Source organism: Gobio gobio (assembly GCF_949357685.1).
Source record: "Gobio gobio genome assembly, chromosome: 6".
In the NCBI taxonomy this organism is placed as follows: domain Eukaryota; kingdom Metazoa; phylum Chordata; class Actinopteri; order Cypriniformes; family Gobionidae; genus Gobio; species Gobio gobio.
In genome coordinates, this window is record NC_137102.1 from 8,238,112 (window position 1) to 8,257,823 (window position 19,712).

Below are 19,712 nucleotides of genomic sequence, written 5' to 3' on the forward strand. Positions count from 1 at the left end.
ACCTGTAGTAACCACCACTCTCTGTGTCTAATTCTGGTTGTACTGCGCAGTAGATGGTGGTCTGTGCTCCCTGCACTGGGGTCTTTGTGAAAGGTCTGACAACTTTCCACATGATTAGAAGTCCAAGATTCATGTGTCTTTTAAGTTCTGTTCGCACAATTCCTGGATGAACTGCATATGCTGTGACACCTGTGTCTGAGGATAAAATGTAATGATAGATCAAAAAGATACTTATTGAATCTTCCGTATTTTTAATGAACACTTACCCTTGAGTTTTTTGGCCAAGGAACGAGTGAAAAGGATGTTGGCCAATTTACTCTGACCATATGCCCTCCTACTGTGGTAATTCCTCTCACTATTGATATCATCAAGTGTTATAGTGCCCCAACTATGAGCCATGGAGGAAAGGTTGATGATTCTTGAGGGAGCAGATCTCTTCAGCAGATCAATCAGCAGGAAGGTTAACAGGAAGTGACCTAAGTGACACATTTATATTTACTAAAAGTTGGAACAAGATAGTTAGGATATGCTAAGGCATAATATTGTTCAAACATGCATTATATGTTAGAAGATAACATTAAAGGGATAGTTCACCCAAAAATGAAAATTAGCCCATGATTTACTTACCCTCAAGCCATGTGTATATGACATTCTTCTTTCAGCCGAACACAATCAGAGTTACAGTATATTAAAAAATGTCCTGACTCTTCCAAGCTTTATAATGGCAGTGAATGTTTGTTTCGTTTCTGAAGTCCATAAAAGTGCATCTATCCATTATAAAAGAAAAGTGCTCCACACGTCTCCCGGAGTTAATAAAGACCTTCTGAAGTGAATCGATGTGTTTGCGTTAGAAAAATGTCCCTCTTTAAAACTTTATAGAGTAAAATATCTAGCTTCCACCAGATCGCCTTCCGTATTCAACTTACGGAAAAAGTGTAGTGCCTCTTGCAGTTTAAAACGCTTACGTTACACTCATAAAAAAAAAGAAAGGTGAAATGGCACTAAAAGTGGTTCTTGGGGAACCACTTTTGGTGCTATATAGCACCATATCTTAACATGTTCTGTATATGGTAGCGGTGCTATATAGCACCTCAGTCATCCCAAAGAACCGGTGAAGAACCACTGAAGCACCAAGATTTGGTGCTATACAGCACTTAAAGGGTTACTTCAGTGATTTTTTTTGTATCAGTAGAAACCAGGTAGTATATTCAAATTATGGTACTTTCCCCCTCATATTTAGCCTGGCTCCGCCCTCCTACGTACTTCCGCTCAAATGAAATGTACGAGAGTCTGGTAAAACCAGGCTACCTCATATCCCCCTGAGACGAGAGAATTATGCATTTCATTTCTGGAAAAAATCCTCAGATGACACAAATATTGTCATTTTGCATCATTGGAGGATTTTTTGGCCAGAGGCTAAAGACTACAGCCAGTAGTAAGAGCTGTTCCTCATGTTTTCAACCCACCCATAGGGGAGAGATCTCACACACAGAATGTAAATGCGTACGGCCACTTGGATCGGGCATTCATAACGGAGTGGTGCGGAGCAAAGTGAGTGTTTCAACTTTTCAATGAATTCCTATGAAAGTTAAGCTTCCATAGGCATGATCTGAAAACGCGCCAGACTGGACACATGGTGAGAATGAATGCCGAGCTTACCTCAGCTCTGCTCAGCTCTTCGCTCTCGTGAGTAATGAAATCTGACTCCTGCTGCGTTTGTCCCGTGACTTTCGTTCGGCTCACACACACTTTATTGAAAAGACATGTTCAGTTTTTAATTGTAGTGTTTATTCTCTAACTGAACAAAATTATTGTATTATTATGAAGGGAGTGTAGGGAGTGGCCTCGTAGGGCAGCGAAGCAAGTGCATTCTGGGAGTTGTTGTCTTTCATTCACATGAGACAAAAATACATTTTCTGTCTTTTCTCAGTCTAGAAGGCACCAAATTCAAAAATAATTTCACATTTCTACTACATAAATGACCCAGTTTAAATACACGTTCATCTTCCCAGCGCTGAAGTACCCCTTTAAAGTGGTTCCCTATATGATTACGAGCGAAAGAACCAATTTTAGTGCCCTATAGCACCAACGTCTGACGACATTGCACACCAGTTGCGCTTTTTTCCGATCTGGTGGATATATTTTTATATGAATATTTTTCTTACACAAATGTATCACTTCGCTACAGAAGGCCTTTATTACCCCCCCAGAGCTGTGTGGAGCAGTTATATGATGGATAGATGCACTTTTATGGACTTTAAAAACGAAACAACAATTCACTGCCATTATAAAGCTTGGAAGAGCCAGAACATTTTTTTATATAACTCCTATTGTATTCGTCTGAAAGAAGAATGTCATATACACCTTGGATGACTTGAGGGTGAATAAATCATGGGCTAATTTTCATTTTGGGGTGAACTAACTCTTTAAAGAAGTGCACAGAGGTCTGTCTGTGACACACTGCGCTTGAATGAACAAGAAAAACACTTTACCCAAGTGGTTGACACCAAACTGCATCTCAAAACCATCTGCCGTTTTAGAGTAGGGACACATCATGATCCCAGCATTGTTAATGAGTATGTGAAGTGCTCTCTCCTCTGAAAACAAGAGGAAAAAACAGGGTTTATTATATTTTAATAATTATTATCCACACTGGTATTTTTCAAATTTGTTAGATCGGATACATTTAAATCAGATCGGTAAAACTCTTATATTAAATCACTTACCACTGTTGATTACCTCAGCAAATTCTCTGATTGACTTGGTGTCAGATAAGTCTAGTTTTCTGATCGCTATGTTTTGGTTCCCTGAGTCCTCCATGATCTCTTTCTGTGCTCTTTCTGATTTTGCAAGGTCTCTGCAAGCCATTATTATCCTGGCCCCTGTGGAACAACTCCAAAAACCATGACTTATATCATTGGTGTCCTAGAAAGATAAGTTTGTGTACCACACATTTCATGTTTTTTGGTAACCGCAATAGAGAACACAGGAATAGGATAAATGTGATACCGCGTTTTGCCAGGTCCCTTGTGGTTTCTTTTCCAATGCCAGTATTTGCTCCAGTGATAATGACTGTTTTGCCATCGAGTCGTGTGCTAGATGACCACTGCCTGCCGAAAAGTTCTCTGTTTAAAAGCATCATAAATACAATTTAAAGGGACAGTACACAAATGTGAACTTTCTTTGAGAATCATTTCTTAACAAGAGATAAGGTGGATAAGAAAATGGTCATTTAAAATAAGTGAATGTGTAAATGAATTTCTTTTATAAAACAGTATATAAACAGTGGCAGATCTTGTCTTAATGACCATGTACAATAAACAGTATCCTTTTGAAATATTTCTGAACTAAACAGAATCAGTAAAAATGTGTGTGATTTTAGTTATCAAATATATATTTACTTAAAAAGACAGAAATGATAAACCTACCTTAGAGTGTATATGTTGGACATCTTGCTCAACACATGACTTCCCTCTGGAGTTGTTCACAGATACTGCACTGAAAGACAATGCATTGCTTAGCATGAGCCACAGTGCATTGGGTTGGATTAGAAAATGAACAGGCTAATCCAAGGCTAATCAGTTTAAATCACTGATCTACTGTTAACTCAGCGTGAATGCATTCCTCACTGGATTCTGGGAACTTGATGCATGTTTGGAACCTATTTATGTTGAATTTGAATGACCTAAAAACGTACAAAACCATTTAAAACTATTGACATCAGTTGTATGTAAATGATCGGTAGTGACAATTCATTTAGAAATTACAAACAGCAGAATGGTGGAATTATATTCATTCTCTTGTAAAGGAACATATGCAATAGAAAGGGAACCACACGCACTCATGCACGCACACACGCACGTACGCACGCACGCACGCACACTCACACACACATCTAATTTTCCAGCGTATCACTAGTTGGCTTCCATGGTTTTAAATGAGTTCACAACTGTTCCCTGTTTTGTTTATTAGCTTCCCTTGTGTTTTCTTCAGTTCCTTGTCTGGTGTTAATGTTGTGTTAGTTGAATGTGTAGTGCTTGGTTTCCCTCTGTGTTCATTAAAAGTCTATATATATATATATATATATATATATATATATATATATATATATATATATATATATATATATATATATATATATATATATATATATATATATATATATATATATATATATATATATATATAGGTCTCTACCTTCCATAACAGTACAAGGTCATTTGTTTCTTTGAAAAAATTAATATTTGATTTAATATAGGTCATGCACTATTTAATATTTAATCTTTAATCTTGTACTGTTAAAAACAAGGGACGGCCAATGTTTTGTGATTTGTTTCCTTGAAACATTAAATATTTTATTTAATATAGGTCATGCACTATATTTGATCTTATTGCAAAACATTGGAGTGTACCACCATTGACCATATACGACATTATTGTATTAACTAGTTTTAGCTATAAATTGTATATATATATATATATATATATATATATATATATTATACCTTTCGTGATCATCTTAGCTATAAAGACAAGGCAAAGAAAACACAGAGGAGCACGTAATAGAAAGACGGTGAGAAAAAGAGAGCAGGAAGGCCACATTGAGAAAGAAAACATTGCAATGTAGTACAACTCGCTAACTTCCTCATATGTGCCGTCAAGATTTGTAAATCTTTAATCTCTACTGTGGCAAATAACAGTCGAGAGGTGTTTCCTGAGGGCTCTGGAGGTTGGCTGTTTGACACTGACAGAAGATTTACACATGAACTGACAAGCTGACATCACATTCCTCTTCAGCTCTCTTGACACCCACAGTGAATGGATGAACTGTTTCTGTTACATCAAGCTGTCTGTCTGCTGTTGCTGAAGGACTATTGATATTCAGTACTGATACTAGGGTACATTGGTAAGTATCCGCAATCGTTTTCTCAATGTGCCAAACTCTTTATCCATATAGAATTATTCTAAATAGTTGTTTCAGTATAAATTTGCTGAATAACCCCAAGTTATACAATGTTTAAAATGACTAAAACTATCAGTTATGCAGATTTTTTCTTCATCTTTTTCTTTTTTGCTTCCTTTAAAATTGAAAGGTGTTTAGAAGCATTACAAGGGAAGTGTTTTGAAACGGCAACTGCTGCTAATATTACCTCACGGGAAAGAACCATCAAGTTCAGGGAATTAAAAACATCCCAGGAAGACAGGACGGATCTTCAAGTCCTTTTTTTTACCTTGACAGGTATGATATGAACAGGCTATTGATACTATTATAGGGGGGAAAAAAAGGTCAAGAGTTGAAAAAAAGTGATGTTATATTTCAGCTTAAATCTCATAATAATATATTTATTAGACTCTGTTTTGTAATATGTTTAGCATTGATTATATATACACTCTAAAAAATGCTGGGTTAAAAATAACCCAAGTTGGGTTGAAAATGGACTAACCCAGCAATTGGGTAGTTTAACCCAGCAATTGGGTTGTTTTAAGCAAACATTTAACCCAAACGCTGGGTTAAAACAACCCAATTGCTGGGTTAGTCCATTTTCAACCCAACTTGGGTTATTTTTAACCCAGCATTTTTTAGAGTGTATATATATATATATATATACTTTTTGAGGGCAAGTAAAACCCCCCAATTTTTTTGTTTTTTTTGTTTTTAAATCAGTGTCAGGCATGAGCATTAACAACACCACAAACCACACTGGCCTGCCGGAGGACTTCAGAACGGCTCTCCTGGTCTTATACACATTCATCTTTATTGCTGGGACTCTTAATGTTTTACTAATGGCCTGTATGCTACAGTCCCAAAAACGTCTCTCCTTCACTAAAGTATCTGTGATAAACCTAATAGCAGTGCACTCCATCTTCCTTCTCACGGTGCCCTTTCGCATTTACTATTATGCTTTCGATGCCTGGATTCTGGGCCTGTATTTTTGCAAAATTGTCAGTCTTATGGTCCATGCCCACATGTATCTCGCATTCATCTTTTATGTCTTTCTTCTTATTGTGCGTTATGTGGAGCACTCTGATAAGCAGCACAGGCTAAATTTTCATCGCATCCTTCATGCCACGATAGCAAGTGTGATCGTCTGGTTGGTCATATTCGGCTCTATGTTCCCAATAGCTATGGCTAAATATGGAACCGCAGAGACGCAGAACACATCCAGTCAGTGCTTTCATTTTGGTCCGGCTCTCTATAATTCTGCTGTGAAGACGCTCAACTATGTAATTTGCATACTAGTTATACTGATTTGGACTGTGCTGGCATTTGTCCAAGTTTACTTTCTGCTATACGTAAGTAAGACATTTGGAAAGGCAAAATTTCAACGGCAAGAGTTCTGGGCACAATTGAAAAACATTGTTTTCCTGTCCGTTATGTTTTTTTGTTTTGTGTCCTATCAAGGATTCAGAATATATTATGTGAGTCAATATGGTAAGACTGAAAAAATTAAGTATATAAATGAAGTATTTCTTGCTGTCACTGCTTTCAGCTGCTTTGATATGATTGCTTTTACTGGTAGAGATATATGCAAAATTATAAATTCAAAGGGGTGGTTTTGCTGTTTATAACAACTATGTTGACTTTATTTGGTTTCTATATTGTTATTGATATATTGAATTGATTTCCATTGTTATTGCTTACTTTTGTGCCTTATAAGCTTAAAACAATTGTCTTGCATGACAGAATGTTTGAAACATAAATGATATATATATATATATATATATACTTGTGTACATGTACTTGTGATTTTTTTTTTTTTTTTTTTAACTGTTAAGTAGAGAGATAAGGTTTGGGTGTTCCTCCCAGCATATTTATAATGCTAACCATAAAGTGTACAACAGATCTATCACTGTTTAGTGGAGGCCATCACCGTGAAAACAATTTTGTTCAGTTTACTTAAAGGGTTAGTTCACCCAAAATGAAAATAATGTCATTTATTCCTCACCCTCATGCCGTTCCACACCCGTAAGACCTCCGTTCATCTTCGGAACACAAATGAAGATATTTTTGTTGAAATCCGAAGGCTCAGCGAGGCCTGCATATAGGGAGCAAAGCTATTTACACTCTCAAGATCCATTAATGTACTAAAAACATATTTAAATCAGTCCATGTGAGTACAGTGGTTCAATATTAAAATTACAAAGCGACGAGAATAATTATTCATAAGTATGCAGTGTCATAACTACATCTCTGATGTTTATAACAAACCAAACAGTTTGAAAATCGGTAGAAAATTTTGCAAGTTATGGTTCTATAAAAAGTACATGCACCTTTAAAACACAATGTTGCGAGTGAGCGAGCTGACTGTGACAAGATGGCCGCCAGGTGCGGATGTTGACCTCCATTGGCCAGCATGGCGCGGACGAGACATCTAGCCTTTATTATGTATATCTATGGTTTGACCCCAAGCGGCAACCTCCCGCAGTTTCTCTTGAAGCCAATACAGAAGTGACATAAACTGCAATTCATCGACTGGCCGCTAGAGACTCATTGAACCCCATGTTAAAATGCCCAATTTTACAGCAGAATAAAACATGTTTTCAGCCTGGGACAAATTGTGGTTTTGGTCTATATGGCTAATTTTGCCCTTCATGACAACTGTGACGGGGGTGAATTTTTTTATAACTAATTTATTTACATTATATAAAAGCATTAAAATTCTGCATAATTAAGGGCGTGGTCACTTTGAGTGACAGTTGGATAGCCATTTGTCTGCTGTCTGTTAGCCATCACGTCACCTCAGCTTCACCCACGTCCCGCCTTTTTGCCCATTTTCTGTTATCCGGGAGTGATGCACGATGACGCGCTGCCAAGATGGCAACGGCCAGCTCGTCCCTACTTTACGCTTCAAAACGGCTCTTCAGAATCCTATGGGTGACGTCACGGACACTACGTACATATTTTTTTACAGTCAATGGGTTTGACACTCGATCCGAATCATGATTCAACTCGCTGATTCATAACGGTTCGAATCTTCATGAATCCGTGTTTTGAAATCGGTTATTATCACTTTCGTCAAGTCGTTATTTAGGGGCTTTTTTTGCCGCACCAAAAATATTATCGTATTATCGCTTTATAATATTAATATTGAACCACTGTACTCACATGGACTGATTTAAATATGTTTTTAGTACATTAATGGATCTTGAGAGAGGAAATTGCTTTGGTCTCTATGGAGGCCTCACTGAGCCTTCATATTTCAACAAAAATATCTTAATTTGTGTTCCGATGATGAACTGAGGTCTTACGGGTGTGGAACGGCATGAGGGTGAGGAATAAATGACATTATTTTCATTTTTGGGTGAACTAACCCTTTAATTAAATTGTGCAAACTCGTTGCCTTAATTCAACTTAATTGCGTCAATAACCACTTCTTCCTCCTTCCTTTAAAGGTGTTCCTTTTATGGTTAACAGAAATACCCCCTTGACCTTTCCTACTGGCTATGATTGTTTCTGACAGATTTGTTTTGTTTTGTTAGGAAGCCCTAATTTTTTGAAAAAGAAAATAGAATGAGCTCTGTGCTTTGTCCGAACTGCTTGAACTTTATCTTATGTTTCAGTTGAACCCTGTTTCATCTTTGCATCGTTTTACTCTTTTCATTCTTTTATACCTGTATCGTTTTTGTTTTTATTTTATTCTTATTATAACTGTTTTAATTATACTTTTATTTGTATTTTTTATTATTTTTATTATTTTGTTAAGGCTGTCTGGGTGGAAGAGGTTGAGAGATGGGAGAGCGATTTGGTGGTGAGAGGAAGGACCGTGTAGATCCGCTCTGACGGTCAAACAAAGTGTTGATGGGAATATTCTGTTTTGACCATTAATATTTGACAAAAATTGATAAAGATTTTTAAATTCTAACAGCTAGGGGTTGTTACTGGGATATTCCCAAGAAACACGGGACTGAGAAGTCATCCTCCATCACAGGTAAGTTGTCTTTGTATGATTTCCTGTGGTGGTAGGATTGATTGATTGATTGATCCCATAGAAGGTAGAGATAGCCCTGGTGTTCCTGTCCAGGAAGATTAGTCTGTAAGGGTAATGTTTAAACGCACGGTTACCTGACAAATATTTTTAAAGTAAACCTGACTCTCCATTTTCTTCCACTCCAGATAGGGGTTATACTATATATATTTTTTATTTTATTCACTTACGAATTCCATTTCTGTGTAAAGCACTTTGAATTGCCACTGTGTATGAAATGTGCTACACAAATAAACTTGCCTTGCCTAATAGTTGGTTGGGGACTAAAAGTTACGTCCCTGCACTGGTATGTTTAACACTTGGCGAACAAGCCACTTCCTGTAAACTATGACTAATTATATACTGTCATACCACAAAAAACATTATCATGTGGGACCGATCAGCACCTGCCATAAACTGCAAAACACACAGCAGATATGGTCTGTCTACACACCCTGGCTAGTGGTCAACAACGACAATACATTTTTGGCTTCTCCTTGACCACATAACAAAACATCACATCCACATCACAGAAACAAATATTGCTTAAAGGTATACAGAAAATGTTTGTGATCCCTAAGTATAGCCAACCACTGAAATAACGGTCCTGAGATATTGCTGTGACAGCCCCCTGGAAACAGAAAAACAAAAAAGTGGCCGCAGATGGCTTTTGAGGCGTGGTCTGCCTGTAAATCATTATGCGTGTTCACAGTGGCCAGTCCACAAATGGGAAGCCGGAAGCGGAGCGCGGATGGTGCGAAATGTTCATGATATTTTTATCTTGTAGCGGTTTACAGAGCCAAGTGTCTTAGAGACTCCCATCGCTAAAGCTTTCAATTGAGCAACACATTTTTAATGAGCTTCATAACAGATGCCGAATATGCATTGCTTTTCCGCTTTACAGGTAATACATCTACAGTAGTATAAACATCTATGAGTATGTCACCATGGATATGAAAGCATCGGGTTCTAGAAGGGATAACGTCTTCGGTTACTAACGTAACCTTGGTTCCTTGAGATGAGGGAACGAAACACTGTTATACCTGACGCTTTGGGAAAACACCTTTCACTGACGAGAAATACTGAAACCTTATTGAATAACGTTGTTGGTCTACAATGGCCAATGGCATTCAAGCGCGTGAAATAGGGACGGCTCGCTCCCTTTATAAGGCAGCGCTGAGCGACATTGCCTCAGAATCTTGCGACTGAAAACGATCGAGTTTAGGCTCACGAAAAGCCCTGAGTAATAGTGTTCACAGCATGTAAGGATGCCGGTCTGATCAGCTTTGGGCTTGTTCGTGTTGTGTCCTTTCTCTGTCTGGACCACATGCCATGTGCTCTGTTGTCTATTGTTACTCCGCCCCTCTTGTTACCTTGTTATCTCATTATGATAACGAGACTTTGATCTTGCTTCTGCTACAGTTATAGTCTTATGCTTGGAACATACTCTGCAAGAACAAAGAAATTTGTTTGTTTTCTCGAGGTGGCAAGAACAAGAACAAAGTTCGTTCTGGCCAGGACATTCCATACTTCACGAGAAAAGCAGGTGCCGAACATCTCCGTTTCTCCGCATTAACCCAGCTCACTTTAAAATTCTGACCAATCACACAATAGTTCTCGGACACCATCAAGAAAAAAGTTCTGCTCAGACGATGATTCGAGAACAAGCTGCGAGAACTCCCAAACCAGGGCTCCGAGAACAAAATGACGTAATTTTGTTCTCGCAGCCCTGGGAGCGAGAACTTTTTTCTGTTCTTGCGGAGTATGTTGCAGCCTTTGGGCCACATCCACACGAAGCCAGAGCTTTCCCTATCCCATCTTTTTTCCCCTCGTCTCAAGAAATATCTGCACACACGAAAACGCAAGGGTGTTGGTTTTAGATTTATCCACTCTGGGACCCTGTTTAAAAAAATACCGGTTTCAGGCTCCCAAAACGCTGGATCCGTCTGGACAAAACGCTGATACGATATAATTTTTTTTACATATACAGCTAAACGCGTCTCCGTGTGGACGGGGCCTTAGTCTAGTCTTGTTTTCCTGCCTACTTTCTGCAGTTTTGGGTTATTTCTTTATTTTGTTTATTTTTTCCCTGTTTTCCTAACCTTGTTTTTTGAGCTCCCGTCTGGCTAGTTTAGTTTTTCCCCCACTCCTTTTCTTTTTGCTCCCAGCTCCCCTGTCTGCTTTGGCTGCCAGATCCAGGCCTTCCAGTTATTCCATTTTGGATCTTCCCTGCCTGCCTGCTACAAAGGATTTCAGCCTCCAATGCCAGGTCCCTACCTCCACTCTCCAGGTTTACTCTTTCTCTCTCTCTCTCTCCCCTGTCATTGTGACGTTACGTCACCGTTCGTATGTGTTCGTATGTGAACTCGCCTACTGTAACGATGTTTGTTCGTGTGGGAAGAAGGAGGCGGGAAACGGCGAACAATAAACAATAAACTTTAATCAAATAAACAAACAAACAAAGTGAAAGTAAAAGCGGCAGCCCCTCACGGACGACTGCCGCACACATACATAAACAAAACCATAAATAAAAATACAACTTAAAATCCAGGCCTGGTCCTCTCTCGTCCTTCACTGTCGTCGCTCCTCCTTTATACTCCCGTCACTCCTCCGCGAGAGACGAGGCCAATGCGGCACGCAGCTGGCGCTCATCATCATAAAAATGACCGCGGCCTCGTCCCGCTCTCACGGTCCCTCAGCCTCGCTGCTCGCCACACCTACCTCATTGTCTTTGGACTGTACTCATTTCTACCTCCATTTTCCAGTGTTGTAATTTGGACCTGCTCTGCCATTCACTCTGAGAATCCTTTCTCCAACGCCCCCAGTTAGGCTGATATAGTACTCCCTCGGACCTGGCTGGCATCATCCCTGTTCCCCCTTCTGACCGAGGACTTTTATTTGCTCTTGTCATTTAATAAACACTGTTATTCCTGCAACTGGTTCCTCCTCTTTTACCACCCTGACACGGCATGAAACACAATGTCTCGTTCCCTCATCTCAGGGAACCAAGGTTATGTTAGTAACTCGATTTCAAACATTAGGTTAGAAGTCGTATAGACAGAACTCATACCTAGGCGACAATAGTTTCACTGACGTAGGCAGCGAGGCCTGTCGGACCTAGTTGAATCACCGCTGTATCACCAGTTCAAAAATGAGGTCTGTGAGGCGGCGGCGCTGCTCTATTTTGACAAAAAAAAAAGTGTAGTGGACCTTGAAACACAGCAGACACAAGAAGAGGGGACGGTGCATGCTTGGCCACTATTGGTGTGCTGTATAAGTTAAAAGAATGATAGGGAAGCAGCAAAAGCTGGCGTTTAAACCGAATACTTTGCTTTTGGAGAAGGTAAGCAATGTTAATAGAGCACTGCTTGATTTAGCAGATGATTGGGGAGTAAATCCCCATGGCTGGCTCACTTGGAGCGAAAGTTATAACCTGGGCTCTGAACAGAGTCAAGAGCACTTTAGATACCCCTTCTGGGTTTGAGCATCATTCTATAGTAATTTGGGCTAAATTCCATGGAGGACTCAACTGACAGAGCATGCCTGTCACACACTCGCTTGACTGATGCGAGCGCGAGCAGAAACACTGTCTTTAGAGAGAATGCTTTCAATGAGGCTGAATGGAGCTGCTCTACTGAAACCTGTCAAACCTTTTAACACCAAAGTCTGTGGGGCTGTAGAAGGACGTGGCGGGTTAAGTCCTCCTCATGTGTGCATAGAAATGTAATCACCAAGTCATTCGTACCAACTGGGCGATTATCTATATCACTATGGAAGATATAGAGGTTACATATACTGCTTGCTACACCAGCTCTCAAAAACGTTCTATTTATGTGCTTGGTGTGTGTGCGCGTCGCTTACCTGGGGAACACAGCACCAGGATGCACTATGGGAAGAAGGCAAGAGGCAGTGTGATTCTTTGGGCAATGTTCTGCTGGGAAACCTTGGGTCCTGTCATCCTTATGGATGTTACTTTGACCACCTACCTAAGCATTGTTGTAGACCATGTACACCCTTTCCTGGAAACGGTACTCTTTCAGCAATATAATGCTCCCAGCCACAAAGCAAAAATGGTTCAGGAATGGTTTGAGGAGCACAACAACAAGTTTGAGGTGTTGACTTGGCCTCCAAATTCCCCAGATCTCAATCCAAGTCCCGCCTCGCAACTTACAGGACTTAAAGTATCTGCTTCTAAAATCTTGGTGCCAGATACCACAGCACACCTTCAGGGGTCTAGTGGAGTCCATGCCTCGACGGGTCAGGGCTGCTTTGGCAGCAAAAGGGGGACCAACACAATATTAGGTCATAATGTTATATCTGATCGGTGTATGTAGAGGTAGTGTAAGCAACACTATAGGTTCTATGGGTGCGGCACAGAAAGAAGAGGCGAGTGTCATGCCCGCCCGTGACCTTGACGAGAGATCATGGGACCCACACAGGTGCTGCCAAACCTGCTTGATTTCATCTACGAAGTTCTCACAAGGTGCTGACTCAACGGCTGGAGAGGCTTCTTGTATGGCTTCTTTCCTCAGATTCTGAGGCAAAGATTCTGAGGCAAACACTTGAGCGCCATTAGCCATTATTCAATGAGGTTTCAGGTGTTTCCCCAAAGCGTCAGAATTCGACGCAATGTTGAAGTGACCGAAAACGAAAGGGAACAGCTTACAGTCTAGTTAATTTAATATGATCATATTTCTTATATTCCTACAATGAATTGATATTCTATTAACATAAAGGTTTAGTAAATCGTGTATGCAACTAATAAGTGTTCGGTCCGCTTCCAAACGAACTCTGGTGCGGTTCGATTGATATATGAACGCAACACAGACCAAAGACACGTAAACGAACCAAAAACAGGACGTGCTGTCACAAAATGCGACGCTACAAGTCAGCTGCTTTGACAACGCGGAAAGATCAGTGTATCCAAAATGAGTAGAGGGCAAATGTGGAGCAACGAGGAGGTAAAGTGCCTCATCAATATATGCAGATCTTCGTTTCTGCACAACGGAGGAAATCCTGCTGCTGTTTTGAATGTTTTGAACATTTGATGAGCTCTTCGTGAGTTCTCAGCTGGTAAAAATAAAACCATGTGTACACGCATAAAATGATGGCGTTTAATCCAGCACACAGCATTGTTTTGAATGTTCGGTAAGCAAGCTCCGTTGCGAAATATACGTCATAAAAGCCAACCAATCAGGTTGTGACCGTATCCCTATGCCTTTGGTTCGGTAACTTTAGGTTCGCTGTTAAAAAATGCCAGTGTGAACGCTAAGCGGACCAGGGGCCTATACCATGAAGCCGGTTTAGCTGGCTAGCCAGATATGTTTAAGCTTAGTTTGTGCCAATCCTGGGTTAAAGGTACCATCAGGCCCGGATTAAGAACATGTGGGGCCCTGGGGCTATGACAAACCCAAGGGCCCCCATAGTAGCTGATCTTAGTGCCACAACGTTTTCTACCACAGAAACAATTAGTATTTTTCAAAAACGAAATCTTCAAAGCACAGAGATACAATGAGTATATACTGTCTGAATTTTCCATTTTAATATTCAAAAGGCCTTATATATAAATATTCCAGGCTGCAACACATTAACAGCATAAATGCATTAACTCCAGATATGAGGTCAAAGTAAACCGGTTTCCAGAAAAAGCAACAACTTTTGAGTATATACAACTGCCTTAAGGAGTTTTAAGACCTGTGAGGTCCCAAATAAGAGGTATTTTGGGGGGTTTGGGGGGCATGGTCCCCCAAGAAAATTTTGATTTCTCTGATCTATATATGTGCATTTTAAGATGTTTGAAGGCTAAAATGTAATAATAAATAGCTTTCAAAACCATGTTAGTGGGCAGTAGATTATCTGTCATATACCCATAGTTGCCAAGTCTGCGTATAACAAGCGACTTTGGGCTTCTTTTTATGGCAGGTCGTGTAAAAAAAATTCACGTGTTGCAGTTTTTTGGGCTTATTTTAAAAAATGTGGTTGCTTGTTAGGAAAATATGACAAGCAACTTCGTTTCTTTACATTTATGGTCGCTGTTTTGTCCAATACATTGACTGACACCGTCTTCTCTCAGCTAATAGCCAATCAGTGCAATGATACAAGTGCTGTAGTAATTTGACCTCACATCCTGCCTCCTTCTCCCCCTCATTGAAGAAAAATTGCGTTCAACGTGCAGGCATGTGACGTTATAAATTCACGTAATGATAGTTAGTAGACGTAAATAGACGTATAAATTTCCACAAACAATGCCACCAGGAGAGATGCACAGAGATGGAGAGGAAACAGGGAGGACAGGCACCTCATTTAATTTTTTAAATATTTGTGTAACATATTTATCATTATAGGCTATAATAAAAATAAAACAAGTATACTAACAGTAGGTATGGTTCCAAATTATTTTATTATAAATATGTGGCTATATTGCAGCACTCCCTTAGTGCTTGCATGCATCCCAATGTGCATACTATCCATCCTGAATAGCATGTGACATTAGTAATTTTCAATACTATTTAGGGCAGATAGTATATGCACATTGAGATGCAGGGCTTGTCTTTTTCACGGTTTGCAGTGCGTGTTCACTACTCTGCACCTATGTGTGCACTAACTCGGAGTTAGTCGGAGGATATTTTGTGCCCTTTATTGCAATTTGATGATTTTTGTAAAATCACATCTGTTTTCAAACTCAGAGAGGTTTCAGTTTAATATGTTGCAGGCTCATTTATTGATAAAAAATAATTGATAATAAATGATATTGATGATAATAAATAATATAATAATATTGGGCTTGTTTTTGAAGCTGTGGTTGCTTATTTGTCTTGCGAGCGTTGGCAACACTGGTCATACCTGCTCTCTCCTCATTTAATCACTCTCTCATTCTCATTTCCATTACTCTTTCTTTTTCTCTCAGTCTCCTTCTCTTGCCCTCTCTCTTCCCCTCCTAAAGCTGAGCTCTGGCTGATAGTCTTTTCCTTGTTTAACATTTCTATCCTAAAACAGCTGTCAAATATGAAATGTTTAGTTTAGCTATACTTAGCCTACATCTCACACCGTTTACTGAAGCGTCGCGTGACTCCCGCAGCAGCTTCTGTGTACATAAAGCACTCTATTGGTGGTCAATTATTTCACAACATTTATTAGCTATGCAGCCTACTGCTCGGAAAAATACAAAGGTCCGGACCTCGGAGATCTCATAGCTGGCTACAGCCATCGTGTAGACAGCCTATATTTACCTCAACACTTCAGACATGGTCGGAGCTTTTCAGTCTGGTTCAGCCAGTTTCACCACCTTTACTGTACACATGATGTTGAGCTTGTATCAAATTCAAATGGATAAAGCGACTGCCTGGTGCTCGTTATGACTTCAAAAGAGCGGCGAAAGCGCCAAACGAGTTGGTCAGCGCTGTGCGTGAGACGACCCAGCTGCTCTCGCGCTGCGACTGCTGGATGCGCACACGGTTTATTCAGCGCCGTTTCTTCACCTGGCTTTTGATTTTCCCATGCACTCGCAGCACTCCAGTAGCCTAAATAATATAACAGCGCTTAATATGTGGGGGCGTGGTGTGGTTTAGCGAGCGGCCCAAAAGGAAAACTTTAGGTGCTCCCGATCGATTGTCAATCATTTCCTCGGCCAATCACGGGCCCCTTCCGTGCTCGGGCCCTGGGGCTTCAGCCCCACCTAGCCCTTATGTTAATCCGGCCCTGGGTACCATTAAAGTGGTTTGGCTTTTAGCCGTGTTCATCTCCATAGTAACTTACGCTCCACAGCTAACCTGCTCCAGGGCAGGTTATGTTCTGGATAAGATAGCTCAAACTGAAATTGGACCAATCAGCTGTGAGCAAAGTGACACATATCTGATGCAATAAAGTCACTCCCCCTTTTTCTACTCCAAATTAAAGGTTACTACATAGCAAATGGCTATTAAAGACTTAAACCTCTGGCTTTTAACAATACTTATTTATAATAATAATAATTTTGAATTATTTAAAAATAATTTATGTAATTATTATACCCTTAATCAATTACACATGTAGCCTGGGAAAACTCAGACAACTTCCGGCAAATTTAGATTTGCTCTGCAAGTAGTCTGGCAAAGAGTCCATTCAAACCCATTTCTAAACCCCAGAAATCGAGGCACCAATCAGAAACGTTGGGGCGGGCTTTACACGATGACGACAGCGCAGCGACGTTGAAGCAGATTTGCAGCTGCTGTGGAGCATCACTCGTTCGAATCAGCTATCGCGTCTGTTTTAAGCGATTTAAACTTCTCCTTTTCGTTAAACCCCGAGCAAAGAACAACACTCGAAGCCTTTATATCTAAAAAAGATGTTATCGCTGTTTTACCGACTGGATTCGGCAAAAGTCGTGTGGAAAAACGAATGGGTCTTAGCAAGAGTCCTCTGGTAGTGTTAATGTTTTACAAAATATAGTTTTAAGTCCTTTTCAGGAGTGAATGAAGTTGTTTAAAGCTCAAATCTGTGGTTTATTTATAAAGAGAGCGCCTTTTTTAAAATTTGATCTGCCGTTTTCGGAGTTGTGAGCTCCAGTGGTTCAGCTCAAACGATTATTGAGCCCGTCGAGAGGCGCCTTTCCTCGGCCAGTCCTTCTGCCGTCTGCCGCTGGCTCTGATGTCTCTGTAGTGGTTAAACCGTCTCGTCTTGTGTAGATCTAACGGCTGATCTTTGCTCTCATTAATCTATAATTTGTTCCTAGACAGATCGTTTTATCTGAGGGCAAAGTGAAGTTTCATAACTTTATATTTTTAAGATATTAAACTTAACCGTTAGTCTCCTGGCGCTGACTTTGACTGAATTGCTTTATTTATTGTATAGCTTCTTATACCTTTTATTTATACTTGTATAATTGCTATTGATGATCACACATAAACTGACATTTAACAAAAAGAGACTGGGTTGTGTTTTGTGTCATATTTAATTTATTACAGTGATAATCATAGCCTATATTATGTGTGTGTGTTTTTTTGTAAACGAAACGAGGCTGGGTTTTTTATATTTCGTTTTGTTATAAACATGCATTGAAGATAATATGCATTGCGTGCACTACATATACAAATATATACTGAGTGATGCTGTCAAGAGCATAGTAGGCGGACTAGTGTCCTCCCGTCCTCGGGAGTTCGTTCTCCGGAGTCAAACTTGGTAAGTCACGGACGCAAGTCAGAAGTTCGCGTACGAAATATGTCATAAAACACCACTGCCTCATTTCATAAAAAAATAAAAATTAAACATAATAATAGCCACACGAATGTGGTTCAGGCAACGCGTAGCTAGGCCTACATTGGTTATCTTATATATTTATAATAAAACGAAGTATAAAACACCCTGCCTCTTTTTGTTTACATTTTAAAAATAATATATTAAACATTAATATGTGGTTTAGGTAAGGTGACCAGATTTCTGAAATGGAAACCGGGGACATTTCCTATTTGAGAACACAAGTACAGACAAGAACGCATATTGAGAAACGGCCAGAGTCTCAGATGTTTCTCCGTCGCTCTGCATACGTCATCTCCCTCATCGCTCTGATTGGTTTTAGGTCTATCCAATTGCGCCGAGAGGCATTTGAGCGACGCCCGTTGGTGACGCCCCTTTGGAAATGATTTGTCTATGAAGCTTTGCCAGACCATAACTCAGTTACTACTGAGAATGGTCTGGTTTTAACCAGGCTATTACACATGTATAATTTTAGTAAATCAATCATTAATATGCATTTTGTTAATATTAAAATAAATAGCCTATATAAAGGTCATACAAATAAGCTTTAAATTCAATAACTAAATCTATAAAAAATTACATGTGAGCATAAATGTTCAATTCTCTCTATATATCAACTAAACTAACTTCATAACTTTTACTTGCATTGACGTATAAGATTTTTCTTAAAGTTGTCCTCGACAGCTCTTTTCTTCTGTGTAAATTTGTTTAAATTCTTAATATTTTTCAATCATGTATATTCTACAGAAGAGTGAAGTGAATCACACTGCTTCTCTCGTGAGAAGTGAATCTCAGTTCCACTGATCCACAGCATGTGATTGGCTGTTCACTGCTGATGTCACAGCTAAAATCCTAATCTCAGGATCAAAGCCTGAGTTGACAGAGAAAGCTGATGATCAGCATCATGGGACCAACAAAGCCTGAATAGATTGGTTTGGTTTTGTCAACTCGAAACTAATCCTGTAACCCTGAGTTTGTTAAACCACCATCATGGTACAGGCCCCAGGACTATATGTTTTGGTTTTGTTTTTTGGTCCGGACCAAACGAACCGAACTACAAGTGTGAACGCACCCTTAAAGTCCTCATGAAATCAAAATATATCTTATTTACTTTGTTAGCACACATTACTGGTCTTAGGGTGAACAATTAATCCGTGCAAGTTAAAACACAGAAAAAAAAAACTGTTTGCCGTGGTGATCTTTAATCAAAATCTGAAAAGTAACTTCCGGTCTGGAATGGCGTTCCCTTTCTGATGGTGTCAGTTTGATGGCTTGGGTTTGAATATCCTTAACCACTCCCTTCCAACCGTTAGTCTGCTGTGAGCGAGAGATAGAGAGGAGGAGCACTGAAGTAAAACCCTGCCCTCTATTCAATATTCAGTTTCACTTGGAAATATGCCACAGCACTGAAATAAAATCAGTTGCAACTTCCGGTTCACTGGGACTTTAAAGGGTTAGTTCACCCAAAAATGAAAATTCTGTCATTAATTACTTACCCTCATGTCGTTCGACACC

At 39.7% G+C, this 19,712-nt stretch overlaps 2 protein-coding genes across 6 annotated transcripts in view; one reads left to right on the forward strand and one right to left on the reverse strand.

Annotated features, from left to right (window-relative positions):
- The window catches only part of LOC307128076 (retinol dehydrogenase 12), an 83,751-nt gene that overhangs the window by 1,124 nt on the left and 62,915 nt on the right, over positions 1-19,712 (reverse strand). Inside the window, exons 3-8 of one of the 5 annotated variants that reach the window (XM_079819657.1) lie at positions 3,429-3,498; positions 3,010-3,125; positions 2,727-2,882; positions 2,493-2,597; positions 267-476; positions 3-195 (exon numbers count right to left, since the gene is read on the reverse strand). In XM_079819657.1, coding sequence (XP_079675783.1) covers positions 3-195; positions 267-476; positions 2,493-2,597; positions 2,727-2,882; positions 3,010-3,125; positions 3,429-3,451 — 803 coding nt within the window. In that variant the 5' untranslated portion in view covers positions 3,452-3,498. Of the gene's footprint in view, positions 1-2; positions 196-266; positions 477-2,492; positions 2,598-2,726; positions 2,926-3,009; positions 3,126-3,428; positions 3,499-19,712 lie in introns of those variants that run through there. The other 4 variants (XM_079819658.1, XM_079819660.1, XM_079819661.1 and 1 more) reach the window with 4 other exon arrangements.
- LOC307127952 (putative G-protein coupled receptor 141) lies at positions 4,775-6,913 on the forward strand. Its single transcript, XM_079819450.1, has 3 exons — positions 4,775-4,906; positions 5,094-5,239; positions 5,666-6,913. Exon 3 carries the CDS (start codon positions 5,674-5,676, stop codon positions 6,568-6,570), a length of 897 nt encoding a protein of 298 aa, XP_079675576.1. The 5' UTR covers positions 4,775-4,906; positions 5,094-5,239; positions 5,666-5,673; the 3' UTR covers positions 6,571-6,913.

What these genes read in the sequence shown, in the direction of transcription:
- LOC307127952 (XM_079819450.1), top strand. Translation starts at nt 5,674, where the DNA reads ATGAGCATTAACAACACCACAAACCACACTGGCCTGCCGGAGGACTTC.